General features: G+C 40.5%; 1 protein-coding gene across 1 annotated transcript in view; it reads right to left on the bottom strand.

The window, feature by feature from the left end:
* Positions 1–15,518, bottom strand: part of vps54 (VPS54 subunit of GARP complex) — an 80,762-nt gene that overhangs the window by 50,932 nt on the left and 14,312 nt on the right. The window contains exons 6-10 of the mRNA XM_078556528.1: positions 14,614–14,999; positions 7,746–7,869; positions 6,117–6,224; positions 1,796–1,851; positions 1,085–1,181 (exon numbers count right to left, since the gene is read on the bottom strand). Of these exons, the coding sequence (XP_078412654.1) occupies positions 1,085–1,181; positions 1,796–1,851; positions 6,117–6,224; positions 7,746–7,869; positions 14,614–14,999 (771 nt within the window). The remainder of the gene's footprint in view (positions 1–1,084; positions 1,182–1,795; positions 1,852–6,116; positions 6,225–7,745; positions 7,870–14,613; positions 15,000–15,518) is intronic.

Below are 15,518 nucleotides of genomic sequence, written 5' to 3'. Positions count from 1 at the left end.
GGATGATCCTATGAATGCGGTGCTTGGTGGGGTGAAAAGTGAGGACAAGGGGGACCCTATCATGGTTCTGGGAGGGAGGGGAAGGTGTGAGGGCAGAGGCACAGGAGATAGGTTGGACATGGTTGAGGGCCTTGTCAACCACAGTGGGTGGGAAACCTCGGTTAAGGAAGAAGGAAGACACGTCAGAAGCGCTGTTTTGAAAAGTGGCATCATCGGAACAGATGCGACGGAGGCAAAGGTACTGAGAGAATGGGAGGGAGTCCTTACAGGAAGCAGGGTGTGAGGAGCCGTAGTTGAGGTAGTTGCGGGAGTCGGTGGGCTTGTAATGAATATTGGTGGACAGTTTATCACCAGAAATTGAGACAGAGAGGTCAAGGAAGGGAAGGGAAGTGTCAGAGATGGACCATGTGAGGGTGATAGAGGGGTGGAAATTGGAAGCAAAATTGATAAATTTTTCAAGATCCAGACGAGAGCATGAAGCAGCACCGAAGTAATCATCGATGTACCGGAGAAAGAGTTGTGGGAGGTGGCCTGAGTAGGACTGGAACAAGGAATGTTCCACATACCCCATAAAGAGACAGGCATTACTGAAGCCCATGCGGGTACCCATAGCCACACCTTTTATTTGGAGGAAGTGAGACAAGTTTAAGGAGAATTTGTTCAGTGAGGGAACAAGTTCAGCCAGACGGAGGAGAGTGGTGGTGGATGGCGATTGCTCGGCCTCTGTTCAAGGAAGAAGCAGAGAGCCCTCAGACCATCCTGGTGGGGGATGGAGGTGTAGAAGGATTGGATGTCCATGGTGAAGAAGTGGCGGTTGGGGCCAAGGAACTGGAAATTGTTCATATGACGTAGGGCATCAGAGGAATCGCGGATGTAGGTGGGAAGAGACCGGACAAGGGGAGACAGAACGGAGTAGTGTCCAAATCTTGGCAGAGTCGGGTAGAGGAAAGATCACCATGTATGCTGTCAGCCTAGTGAGGGGCCACCCTCAGTCAGGTAGTCCCTTCCTCACTGATACTCTCCATCATGATTTGCTAAGACAGGTTTAGAATTTAGTAACATCCTAAATATAGCCAAGGCTTACCTTAACCCTCCTCAAAAAGCTAATAAAACTTGCAAAGATGTTTTTCAGAAGATCCAACCATTGAGGAAAATTCAGCATTCTCATCTGATCAGCAAGCCTCAAAAAGGGTAAATAGAAATAGGCACATTAGAAGCTCTTTTATTCAAGTAAATTTGCACAGACATATAATGGGAACAAAAACACATGGGGCAACATACTTGGCCACTAAAGGCCACTGAAGTGGTAAAGATCAGTAGGAGAGGGGTCGTAGATCCAGTTAGTTTGTCCAGTTTTAGAGTAGCAGCATCTCAGCCAACAGAATACTGAGGCGCATTGCCAAAGCTTCACACACCTTGAGTAATAGATTAAATTCTGACTACGGCTACAGCTAACTGCAGAACTCCAGGTAGAAGTAAAGCTGAGAATTACTGCAGCGTGAAGATTATAAGCTTCTACCAAAGGATGAGCCAAATCAGTCAAATTGCTATTTCTACTTATATCTGCTACAAGGTTACACTAGCCCATAACAAAAGCACTTTGCCAAGTTACTGCTCGTAAATCATGACTAAACATTGCAAACTATAAAGATATCTCTAAGTTTTTTTAAAAATTCAACTACTTCCTAAAGTGTGCTCTTGTGTAGATGGGAAATGATTTAAACACTGATATGTACATTTCACATCTTTGCAAATTGAGTTATGGTATTTTGCAAAGAATAGCAAATAGACTCACTTATGTACAACCTCTGTGTCTATTTCTTCCATTTGTGCAATAGTTTCAATCACACTCTAAAATAAATAAGAAAAAAGTATGAGACAGAAAGCCAATGTCATCAAGCGTTTCAAAATGTAACTTTAGTACACGTCAATCATTAAACAGAAGTATTAAAATAGACTGATGAGCTATATTTAGCACTTTCGATGAAAAACTTACAATAACTAGGGGTAGTAAAAATCACCAAATACAAATTAAAACAAGCAGGGTTAAGCTTAAGGAGAAAATCCATTTGTGCAGACCCGAAAATAGATGCACATTTCACTTTTCCAAGAAACAGCATCCAAATATTAAATGCAAGAGTTATTTTGGTCCTCAGCAAATCTGTATGGTTCTGATCGCCAAATGTTCACATTCTCTACAGAAACAAGTGTCATCGCGGACAGAAATCACTGTCACGTGACTAAAATTGTGGGTTAATTTCCCATGGAGAAATAGAGCATACATTCGAGGCAGAACATATTCTTCCTTAAGTGAGGAGACCAAAACTGTACACAGTACTCCAGGTGCAGTCTCACTAGTGCTCTGTACATTTGTAGCAGGACTTCCCTACTTTTATATTCCACTGATCTGCAATAAGGGCCCAACATTCTATTTGCCTTCCTAATCACTTGTTGTGCCTACATGCTAACCTTTTGTGATTCCTGTACAAGGACACTTGGATTCCTCTGTACTGCAGATTCTGCAGTCTCTCTCCATTTAAATAATATTCTGCTTTTCTATTCTTCCCACTAAAGTAGACACTTCACAATTACCCACATTAAATTCCATCCGCCAAATTTTTGCCCACTCACTTAACCTATCTATATCCTCTTGCAAACTCTTTGCACCCTCCCAACAACTTGATTTCCTACCTGTCTTTGTACTGTCAGCAAATTTGGTTAAAATATAGTTGGCCCCTTCCTCCAAGTCTTTAACATAGATCATAAATAGTTGAGACCCCAGCACTGATCTGTGTGACCGTTCGTCTGCCAATTTGAAAATGACCCATTTATCCCGACTCTGTTTCCTGTCAGTTAGCAAATCTTCTATCCAGGTGACTATATTACCCGCAAGACCATAAGCTCTTTTCATCTGCAGCAACCTTTTACATGGCACCTAACTGAATGTCCTTTGGAAATCCAACTACACTACATCTACCAGTTTTCCTTTTTCCGCCCTGCTTGTTACGTCCTTAAAGAATGATAATAAATTTTCCAAACACGATTTCCCTTACACAAATCATGTTGGCTCTGCCTGATTCTTTCATGATTTTCTAAATGGCCTGCTACTAGTTCCTTATTTTCCCAATGACAGATGTTAGGTTAACTGGCCTATATAGTTCCCTGCTTTCTGTCTTACTCCTTACTCCAATCCACTGGGAACTTTCCAGAATCCAGGGAATTTTAGAAAATTGCAACATTTGCATCCACTATCACTGCAGCCACTTCTTTTAAGACCCTTGGATGCATGCCAACAGGTCCAGCGGACTTGTCAACCTTTAGCCCTATTTAGAAAACTATTTAGAAAAATAGTTTTCCTAGTACTTTTTTTCTAGTCATAGTGATTGTTTTAAGTTTCTCCCTCCCTTTTGCCCCTTGGTTTTCTTCCATTCTTGGGATGCATTTTGTTGTTCTACTGTTAAGAAAGATACAAAATACTTGTTGAAAGTCTATGCCACTCAATAGTGGTAATAATTTAAACTCAATAGTTTGCAGCTGCTTTTACAGGCCCACCATATGACTGATATATAAATGTGCTGTAAAAGTAAAATATTCAGTAAATTTTTCAAGAAAATATATCACTTAAATGCGGGTGCACATGGGTTTGTTTTATAACCTCATGCAATGCCCAAATAAATAATGAACTTATCAATGAAAAATCCTTCTACTGCTCAAAGCTATGAATCTTACTTTATTCAGAACAAAAAACAGGAAAAAATTTAAAATCATGGGTTGACCTATTCCTGATAGACGAAGGAGGAAAGATTGACTAATTGTTGGGCTGCTCTCTGCTTTTCGAAACGCTGTAACCTCCAAACACTTCTAAAATTGAACCAGTGGGATTTAATATAAAACAAAAATAGAAAATGTTGGAAATACTCAGCAGATCAGGCAGAATCTGTGGAACAAGAAACAGAGTTAACGTTTCAGGCTAATGACCTTTCATCAGAACTGGTTTTAAGGTCTGGGAAAACAAATGTTGAGTGATTTCCCCATGGATGTTTCTGGTGCTTTTGAATAGCAACATCAGTGTGCTTACGAACTTCCTGAGAGGGTGGTGGGAGGCAGGTTCGATCGAGATTTCAAAAGGGAATTGGATTGCTGTCTGAAAAGAATGTGCAAGATTACAGGGGTGCGGCAGGGGAGTGGGACTAGGTAGATTGCTCTTTCAGAGAGCCAGTACAGACTCGACGGGCCGAATGGCCTCCTTCTGCACCGTAAAGATTCTGTGATTCTATTATTTTGTCTTACATAAAACCTAGTCACATCTTGAAACACCACATTCTTTTGATGTATGCCTCAAATGAAACTAACAACTTGCATTTATATGGCACCTATAATATAGAAAAATATCCCAAGGCACTTCAGTGTGGAAGGGAACATAGGAGCAGCAGTAAGCCATTCGGCCTATTGAGCCTGCTCCGCCATTCAAACCGATCATGGCTGATCACCTACCTCCATGTCATTTCTCCCCGCCAACCCATATCCCCTGATGTCATTCGTATCTGGAAATCTATCGATTTCTATCTTGAACATACTGAATGACAGAGCTTTCATCGCCCTCTGAGATAGAGAATTCCAAAGATTCACCCTCTGAGTGAAGAAATCCTCCTTCATCTCAGTCTTAAGTCGTCTGCCCCTTACTCTGAGACTGTGTCCCCTGGTTCTAGACACAGCCAGGGGGAAAACATCCTGTCTGCATCGAGCCTGTCACGCCCTCTAAGAATTTTACGTTCCAGTGAGATCACCTCTCATTCTTCGAGACTCCAGCAAATAGAGGGGATAGAAAGGGCACTAGCAAAGGAGGAGTGATCAACATTTTCTTAGGAATGAGACCAAGGGGCAGGAGATAACAATCAATAAAAGGGCATTTTCCCTCTAAGGCCCAAAGGGCTGGATTAATAAAATCTGAAGAATGATGAAAACCCAGCAGTAATTTGTTCATTCCTCACCGCGCACATGTTTTGAAAACCAATTCAACAGCACGCAAGATGTGGAGGTCGAGGTCGAGGTCAAAATGAGTTATGTTCTGAAGGGTACAAGCTCAAAATATTGACTGCGTTCTGCCCACAGATGCTATTTTGTTCTTCCCAGCTTTTACCTGTTTGTTTCAAGAAGCGAAATTGCGTCAGTTGAAATTAAGAATTTTGAATATATTTTTATTTTAAACAGTAATAAATTATACAAGACTAGCAAACAAGAGAAAAAGGTAGAGGTGGTGATTAAGTGGGATATCACACAACCAACTGCAGAAGGCTGATACAAGCAGCAGAGAACACTTTAGAACAGCTGCCCCAACACACACCATGATTTTTATAGTGTAGGTCTAGGGCACTGTGTGGATTGGTGTGGCTGTGGCCTCACCAGATGTCAGTAAAAACAGAACAAAGGGCATTATCCACCATATGCTGACAGAAACTGATCTCCTCATACTTAAAATATTCAGAAAAAACAGACACTTTAAATTGACTGACTTATTTGTGCTGTAAATAGCGTGAAAATGAAGAATTGTATGTTCCCTCAAGTAAAATTGTTTTACTGTTGAGTTTAATAGGGATGCCAGCTGTCAGAACAATGTTTCATACAGTCTTTCACACTGCTTCGTACAGCCAGAAGCAAGTCCAGAGTAAAGCTGCCAGATTCTCGAAGCACTGTGGCTATGAGAGTTTGCTTTGGGTTTGCCACCAGCTACACTAGGCCCACACTTTGGTCACTGGCAGTGTTAGAACACAATAAACTCAATCTAACTTTATAAGTAGCTTTAGTGTGCAGACATAAAAAGTTATGAAAAAATCCAACAGATTGTGTACTTTTGGGGCATCCAAGTTTTATTCGGTGGATTACAATAAACCGATAATTATTTCCTACAAAAATTGCTCTACTTTGTTTAGTTTTTGGTGATCCGTCAACTGACCTGCACATTTTGCTACTTTATGGAAGAATATTTTTTTTTTATACAACACATAAGATACACATGACCCGATGTAGAAGTTATACCTTTCACTGAAGGCCAGGTCTAAAACACTATGATACCATAAATCCCACAACAGCAGGATGTAACCGGAAATAAAGCGTACCTGTTTAATTATGTTTTTTGCAGCTGCAATCATCTCTTCATGATAGATGTCCAGAAAGTCTAGCTTCCTTTGTCTTAGCAACCCAAATACTAAAGATACCAGTCGTTCCTTAAAAAAAGAATAAATATATTTACTGGGCAATTTAATCTCGCCTTATACTGAGCAGGCTGTTCTCGAAAGTTCTCAATCTTCACACCGTGCTCGAGATAGGATAGAACTTTCCTTAAATGTATTAAAAGCAAAAGCAGTCATTAGGAAAAAAAAAATTATTGGGTTGGGAGAAAGTACAGTGAAATGTTGACAATATTTGGAATTTCACTGCATGAAACATCATTAATTATAGTTTGATGAAATCCGGAAAACCTCAAGCTGAAATTCATTTACAAAGAAGGGTCATCTTGATCTGTAACTGCTCCATTCTGGTCGTCGACACTACAACCATAGCCTTCTAAAAATCACGCTGCTGGACAGCACCATCTAAAAGAACTGAAACAATGCCTGAAACATTCTAGAGACTGAATGCTTCTTACAGCTGAACTGGATTGGCTCAGATGTGCATTGGGTAATTTAACAGATAAATAACACGCACTGTCTAAGCACATAATTAAAGGATATCCACCCAAAGAAGATACTGGAGATCTGCCAATGTCTTTAGAACTATACCCAGCATTCAGAAAAGAAATAAATGGGAAGAACGGGAAAAGCAATCAAGGTGGCAAGTTAATATGCAGTCAGGAGTACGATGTTGTATAATCTTCCTTACATATATTGCACCCTTTCCTATGGGATAAAAGGCAAGTTTAAATGTTGTGCAGATTATTATAATAAAAAACTCATCTCATTATAAACAGCCCATTTAATTTGGTCACTTGATAAATAAATCAGGTGGATATTGGACATCACCCCCTGCCACCACCACCCCACTGTCCGTTAAATGGAGTGAAATTCAGTTGCAGTTATGTTCACTTGAGGAGAGAGATCACCAGTGCTGCTGACTGAACAACTCATTTTTGCTCTTCTCCATGTGTCAGCTTTAAGCATTCCCAGATCGGACAGAGAGTAAATTATACAATAAATAAAACTGCCTCTACTCCATTCCTGACAATGTCTCTTGAATCTGACCTCAGAAGAACTCCACTACTACTGCAGGTTTTTCCTTATCCTGTGTATTGATTTTTAAAATTTTATTTCTGGCATTTTATTTTTAGAACCTGCAAATTATTGACTCTCAAAATTATACAATGCAGTCCCACCTTCATGAACAAAGGTCTGTAGCTAAGATTATGAACCTTTTAAACTGTCCTCCCCTACATCAGCATTTTCTGGTAAATTATATCCTTACTACTGCATCCACTTCTTGAAGGCAATGATTATAATGAAAAGCTGACATTTTGACCATTTTCCAACATTTCCACCATGTGTTTGCCAATCCAGCTCCAAATTACTGGCTGTTGCCTGATCAAACATTTCAGCAACTCTATCAGCCTCACAGCAGTCTTGCTGGATATGGAATCCAACAGGCTGAAGCATTTACTTTGTCAAATCTCTGAAATATAACTGAAGACTTAAAACATTTAGTTGTGAAATCAAGGAGAATTTAGTAAAACTAAATTACGTGCTTTCACATACCTCCTCTAACAATTGGTCATCTTCCAGCGGTCTATTTAAGTCACTATGAGCATAGGTAGCGAAATCTGCTATCATCATTTTATCTATCAGTCTTTCCAACTCACACAGTTGTGAACCAAGATGCCTGAAAAATGGAAAGAAAGCAACCTTACCAACGCGAGTGTGGAAATATTTCTGAAACAAACATGCCTCAAGCACAAATAAATTCACCAGAGAATTATATAAGAAACCTCCCTGTCTATAACTCATTTAATTAATATAATAAAATATGATCTGCACAACTTCAATTTTTGTTTGTGAGCTGCCTTTTGGAAAGGGTGATGTACAATTTAACCAAGTCCATTTAATTTACAAATTATTACCGGTATATCATGTTTCTATTAAAAGGTAATCCCTCAGCAGTACATAATAGGTTATAAGATAGTGGATATACAGGGTATTCACATCAATAAACCTGTACAGATTTAATACACCCTATGCTGATGTGAGGCAGCTTTCAGTAGACACAAAGGAATTGATTGGTCATTCTGAAACTTCCATTATGAGAACCACTGGCAGAAATCAGGAAATTTACAATAAATACAGAATTCGACAACCTATTAGAATTTCAGTTTTCTGTTTCATTGGTAAGATGAGCGAAATGATTATGGATGCAGCAGCCTCAATGACCATGAACAAGGCACTCGCCTTCCAGTCCCATCCCTGAATTCTCAATGTGGAACTGAAGCAAGGGATGTGTCTGATATTAATATTTACCAGTAACCTCCTGATGGTGCAAAAATAAACACATCTGAAGATTTATAGGATTTGAAAATAGCCCATAGAAAGTAGAACCCTAAAAGGAAAGCACATAAATATTTGAAAAACAAAAAATAGAAGATGGGGGAAGGCAGGGGTTGCTACCAGACAGCTTTCAGAGCCCTGCACAATACAAAGGGCCACATGGTCTCCTCCTGAGCTGTACAATCCCGAGTCAAGATTTACAATGCAGAAAATTAAGGAAGGTGACTTGTTTTAGAGAATCGCTTATTCCAAATAAACTCTACAACGGGAGATGGTGGCGTAGTGGTAATGTCACTAGACTAGTAATCTAGAGCTCAGGCTAATGCCCTGGGAACATGGGTTCAAATCCCACCATGACAGCTGGCGGATTCTAAATTCAATTGATTACTAGCTAGTCTCAGTAATGAAACTGACATCGACTGTCGGAAACCCATCTGGTTCACTAATGCCCTTTAGAGAAGGAAATCTGCCATCCTTACCTAGTCTGGCCTACATGTGACTCCAGTCCCACAGCAACGTGGCTGATTCAATAAGTGAACAATCCCTATAAAATCCCAATTAGGGATGGGCAACAAACGCTGGCCTTGCCAGTGACTTCTACATCCCATGAGAGAATTTAAAAAACCCAACCCAAGGGTGAAAAACACAGAGAGATGATTAGCAACAAAGTACAAACATACACACACAAGATTACATCTTCATCTCCTGCAAACAGCTGCTCATAACTCCCTTAAAAGACATCTACTCAATTCAAATACTCAACCGTCCATTGTACTGAGTCACACAATATAGGAAGGTACCAAGTTCAATCCCTGATTTATGGTGAGTTAACCTGCATTAAGGGTGCTACAACTGGCCAGAGTGCCCATCTGACAAAAAGGAAGGAAAACAGAAATCACCCAGAGATCCTGATTGTTATTCAGCAATCCCTGCCAGGAGTGCATAAATGTGGGAAAAGAATCAGGCTCCGATGTGATGCTTCCAGTCAAACAATCTACTGACAATAAATATAAAGAATGGTCATTTGGACAAGATACAAGATCCCAGTCGCCCGTGGAATCAACCTCCATCACAAGTCTGCAGCGTCAGAAATGAGTGGGAGAAAGTAATGAAAGGCGAGAGGAGAGCATTCACTCACGACCTTATTTCAGTAAGAAACACACATCTATTTATGTAGAATATCAGGACATTCCCCCCAGTATGTTTAATGTAAAGAAACATTACAAGGCACTACACAAGAGGCAAAGAAAACTGTCTGAAGCAGCAAGGGGGAGATTTGGTGGCGTGACAAGGTGCTTGATCAATGAATGGTTCTTTGGGATAATTCTTAAAGTTGTAAAGAGCTGTAGCGAGACAGAATGTAGAACAGGAAATTGCAGCATTGAAATGTTGTCAGGAAACCAAGTCCATTTTAGCACAAAATATCACCTACCCCCTCTCCTTAAATTAATTCCTGAAGCATTGGAAAAAAATACTGGATCCAAAAGTTATTCTGTCTGATATTTTATTTGGCAGCAATTTTAAATAAAAATTTGCATTTGCTTACCATGTGTTTTTTCAATAGCTCAAAATACCAATTAAATTAATTATTGTGAATTATGGAAGCAAATATTACACACAGGAAGATCCCACAAAAAACAAAATGGTAATTAAGCAGTTAATCGGTTGAGGCAGGAATGTTAATGAAGATACCTAGAAAACTCACTAACCAAGTAGTAGCATGACATCTTTAATACCTACTGGAAAGGTCACAAGTTTAACATCTGGCTAATGGGAGGGCACCTCAGTATTCCTCTGGAACATCAATCTAAATTTCACGTTCACGTTCTGGAGTTCATCTTATACTTTTCAATGTTCTAGCTTAGCAGCGAGCCCGGCAATCAAGCCAACATGGCAGACAATGCTTAATTCAGCATAGAAAATACACTAACAAAGAGCATACAGAGCAAAAAAGTTTACAAGATGTGCTGGATGCAATTAGATGTCCATAGTTAGCAGAACAGGGTATGGGGAATGGAGTTTAGCTCAACTGGCAGCAGTCCTGAGCTTTGATAGCATCTTTGGTGGGGTTGCTGGCATGTGAATATACGAATAAGGAGTCGGCCCCTCAAGCCTGCTCCACCATTCAATAAGATCATGGCTGATCTAATTGTAACTTCCACTCCACATTCTCAATGATAGCCTTTCATCCCCTTGTTAATCAAGAATCTATCTAGCTCTGCCTTAAAAGCAGAGACTCTGCTTCCCCTGGTTTTTGAGGGAAAGAGTTCCAAAGGCTCACAGCCCTCAGAAAAAAATTCTCATCTGTCTTAAATGGGTGAACCCTTATTTTTAAACTGTGACGCCTAGTTCTAGATTCTCCCACAAGAGGAAACATCATCTCCACGTACACCCTGTCAAGAACCCTCAGGATCTTAAAGGTTTCAATCCAGTTGCCTCAATCTTCTAAACTCCAGTGGATACAAGCCTAACCCTGTCCAATCTTTCCTCATTAGACAACCTGACCATTCCCTTAGTATAGTGAACCTTCTCTGAACTGATTTTAACGCATTTACATATTTCCTTAAATAAGGAGACCAATACTATACACAGTACTCCAGGCATGGTCTCACCAGTGCCCTGTGTAACTGAAGCATAACCTCCTTGCTTTTGTAGTCAATTCCCCTCACAATAAACAACAACATTCTATTAGCTTTCCTAATTACTTGCTGTACCTGCAGACTAACCTTTTGTGATTCATGCACTCGGACACCCAGATCCCTCTGAACCTCAGAGCTGTGCAATCTCTACCATTTAGATAATAAGCTTTTTTATTCATCCTGCCAAAATGGACAATTTCATCTTTGCCCACATTATACTCCATTCGCCAAATAGTTGCCCACTCACTTAATCTATCTATGTCACTTTGTAGCCTCCTTAAGTCCTCTTCACAACTTACTTTCCAACCTATCTTTGCATCAGCAGCAAATTTAGCAACCATACCTTTGGTCCTTTCATCCAAGTCACTTAAATAGATTGTAATAAGTTGAGGACCCAGCACTGATCCCTGTGGCACATCACTCATTACATCCCACCAACCAGAAAAAGACCCATTTATGCCTATTCTCTGTTTCCTGTTAGCTAGCCAATCTTCTATCCATGCCAATATGTTACCCCCTACACCAGTGGCTTTTATTTTCCGCAATAACCTTTGATGTGGCACCTTATCAAATGCCTTCTGGAAATCTAAGCACAGAACAGCCACTAGTTCCCCTTTATCCACAGCACATGTGACTTCTTCAAAGAACTTCAATAAATTAAACATGGTTTCCCTTTCACAAAATCATGTTGACTCTGCCCAGTTGTCTTGAATTATTCTAAGTGCCCTGTTATTTGCACCATCAGTTCATTTGTTTTATTTCAAATGCTATGTGCATTTAGATACAGAGCCTTTAGTTTTGTCCTTTTATTATTTTTGTAACCTCTAGCCTTTTCTGCTGATTTACTCTTAGATTTGTACACTCTGTCCCTTCCTGTCATGTTCTGTTTATCATTTCCCATATTATTGTCTCCACTCTTTGATTTACTACATCTTCCCAAATTTGATCCTTTACCCTCACTATTTAGTTCAAAACCCTCTCTACTTTCCTAGTTATGCGGCTCGCTAGAACACCAGCTTCAGCAATGTTCAGGTGTAGACCATCCCAACGGTACAGCCTCCACTTTCCCCAGTGCTGGTGCCAGTGCCTCACAAACCAGAACCTACTTCTACCACACAAGTCTTAGAGCCACACATTCATTTCACCTAACCTTATTTGCCTGATGCCAATTTGCACATGACTCAGGTAACAAACCAGAGATTATTACCTTTGAGGTTCTGCTTTTTAATTTGGTGCCCAGCTTCTCATACTGACCATGAAGAACCTCCTTCCTCGTCCCGCCTATGTTATTAGTACCTACATGGACCGCAACAACTGGATCCTCCCCCTCCCACTGTAAGTTCCTCTCCAGACCTGAGCAAATGTCCCAAACCCTGGCACCAGTGATGCAATAAAGCCACCTGCACACTCACTCTTTGCTACAGAAAAAAGTGCCAATCCCCTTACCATACTGTCCCCTACCACCACAACATTCCTTTTTGCTTTCCCCACCTGAATGGCTTCCTGTACCACAGTGTCATGGCCAGTCAGGTCATCGACTCTGCAGCTCCTTCTCCCATCCAACAAGCTGAAAAAGAACCTCAAACGTGTTGGACAATTGCAGAGGCTGACACTCCTGCACCCTGGGTCCCCTCGCCTGCCTCATCTGCAGTCACACCTTCCTGTCCCCTGACCACCTTCCAAATCAGAAGACCCTATGTAAGGGATGTGATCACCTCCTGGTACAAGGCATCCAGGTAACTTTCCCCCTCCCTGATGTGCTGCATTGTCCGCAGCTCAGCCTCCAGCTCAATGACTCTGAGCCGTAGCTCCTCAGCTGCAGACATTTGCACCCTGGTTCACCCTGGCATCCAGGAGCTCCCACATGCTGCAGCTATGATACATCACCTGTCCAGCCATACTTCTGTGCTTTAATTAATTACTTAATTATTTTATTCAACTATTTATTTTCTTTTCCGTAGCTATTAATGTTACCAAAATTCCTGGACTATTTTGAATCTTACGAATAGAATAGACCTTAACCACTTACCGGATACTCACCAAACAGCTAGCTTCTTCCCCTGAAGTAGAGCAAGAATTGATTCCTACAGGGTGAAAAAGTTAGAAAAAGCAAAGCAATACCTCCCTCCCCTCCTCACCAAATTCTCTCAGCTCACCAAACTCTCTCAGCCCGTTGAGGTCACACTCCAGTGGTGGTTACACTGAGAATGTCTGAACTTATATGTTCTGAAACAAAGGGGCTGAGCCCAGAGGGGGGATTCTTTGGTTGTGCACCATTGTGGAGGGTGGCCTGGGGTTTGGCAGAGGCTGGTGTGAGATGTGGTAAATTTATAGCTTTGAGGTGCCATATAATTGTGAGAGGAAGGCTCTTTAGGTCTAGCAACGCAACATCTCTGCAAACATTAAATTTAGTGTTTTGTGATGGGTTCTTGCAAGTACTTTAGTGTCTGCACCAGTCTGTGCCTCAAACATGCAAATGATTAAAATCTTGCTTTAATCAGTAGAAATTTCAGTTACTAAAGAAAAAAACTTAGACAAATACAGCTGACTTTGGATGAAGCATGACATTCCAATCTACAGCAAATTCATTAATTTCACGAGTTTTATTCACCATGGGCACATTCCAAACCAGCTAACAGCAGTAAATAAATTGGTGCTATGCACTGAAATTCTACACTTACATGCTTACCACAAAGTTATCCATGTTTCACTGTAGTAACAATGTAGTCATTAATAATATGCACAAGAATGCCTGAGGCAGAACTAAAAAATACTTGCCAGTGTTTTCTTAAAGTTGAAATGGGCCCAATTCATGGGTCACTTAAATGTGTTCACACAGAATGATGACTTGACAGCACAACTTAAAAACAAATTATTTCCTGTATTTACCAAAAGAATTATTACGCAAAGGCCTTATGAAGTGACAGCAACTACCCCCCTCCAGAGTCGATCCTCAGATTTTCAATCGAAACTTATTCCTATCAATTGATCCTCTGAATTTTAATCAGGTGTGAGCCATGGCAGCAGTCTTCTGTCTCCCTTCTATGCATGACCATTATACATGGCCACACCTCTTTCCTGCATTTTAAAATAGACACATTAATAGGCTTTTACATCCATTAGCTGCATCTTTCTGAACATCATCAGCTTGCCTGAATTTGCGAGCTCTGATGGTGCCTCCCTCCAGTTTTAAATCAAGTTCTATCGTGGGGCTTCTCCAGCCGGACTGAATTTCTTAGGGGAAGGGTCTCACCTGGACTATTAATCTGCTTTCTCTTTCAAATACTAATGGCCCTGCTTTGCATTTTCAACATTTTCTGTTTTTAAATCAGAGTTCCTGCATTCATATTTTTACTTTTTAATAGAGCTAAGCATAATAAGAGCCAAGTGTGCAGAAAATACATGCAATATGGTTATCGAAAAGTGAGCTTTGTACCATCACCTACCTGAAACTATGAATCCCTTGAAGCTCCTGTTGTAGCACCTCCTGTGTAGTTGCAATAAGGTCCAGTGCCCCAACAAACTCAGAAGTGGACAGCAATAACTGTACGGTAGGCTGTGTTTGGTGAACGGTGGCCATTAACTTTAGTTTATTATACATTTTTACACAGTTATTTCTAGTCACAGCAAGTCTCAATATTTGCAAAGATCCTTCGCACATTACTTTGTCAATCTGGGCAATTTTATCACGAAGCATTTTTACAGCTTGCGAGGTCTTAGTGAGGTAGTCCTGCAATTCATGTTGAGAGGTCATAGCATGGAAAAAGGCATCAGAACGGAGAGAAATCTGGTGCGCTATATTCACTTCCACTATGTCCAAATAATGGGTTAACTGCAAAACAAAATGCATTATCCATTAGAATCATAAAATTTTACAACAAGGTGGCAGCCATTTGGTCCATCACAACTGCACTCTGAAATAATACCATGCCCTTTCAAATGTTTCTTTTTTAAATATCTATCCAGTTCCCTTTTAAAAATGATTGCAGACTCTCCTTCAGTTTCTGGTAGAATATTCCATGCCTTAATATTCCACTGCATTGAAAATAAATTCTTCTAAGCTTCCCCTTTCTGCTGCTTAAATTTTTGCCTCTAGTTAATGACTTAGGGACCAACAGACCTGGACTGTTAATCGCCTTTCCTCAATTTATTTTAGGAATCTCATTATTTTGAATACCTCTATCAGCTCTGTTAACCTTCCCTGCTTCTCCAATCTCTCTTCATAACAAAAAGCCCTCACTCCCCAGCTTTAGTAAATCTCAACTGATGGCCTTGACATCCTTCCTAAAGTAGGGCACCCAAAATTGGACATAATGTGCTAGCTACACCCGAACCAACGATTTAGCTTCCA

The sequence above is a fragment of the Cetorhinus maximus genome, chromosome 14 (assembly GCF_964194155.1).
Source record: "Cetorhinus maximus chromosome 14, sCetMax3.hap1.1, whole genome shotgun sequence".
Taxonomy (NCBI): Eukaryota; Metazoa; Chordata; class Chondrichthyes; order Lamniformes; family Cetorhinidae; genus Cetorhinus; species Cetorhinus maximus.
The sequence above is the reverse complement of the archived record's forward strand: the minus strand, read 5'-3'. Positions and strand labels throughout refer to the sequence as shown.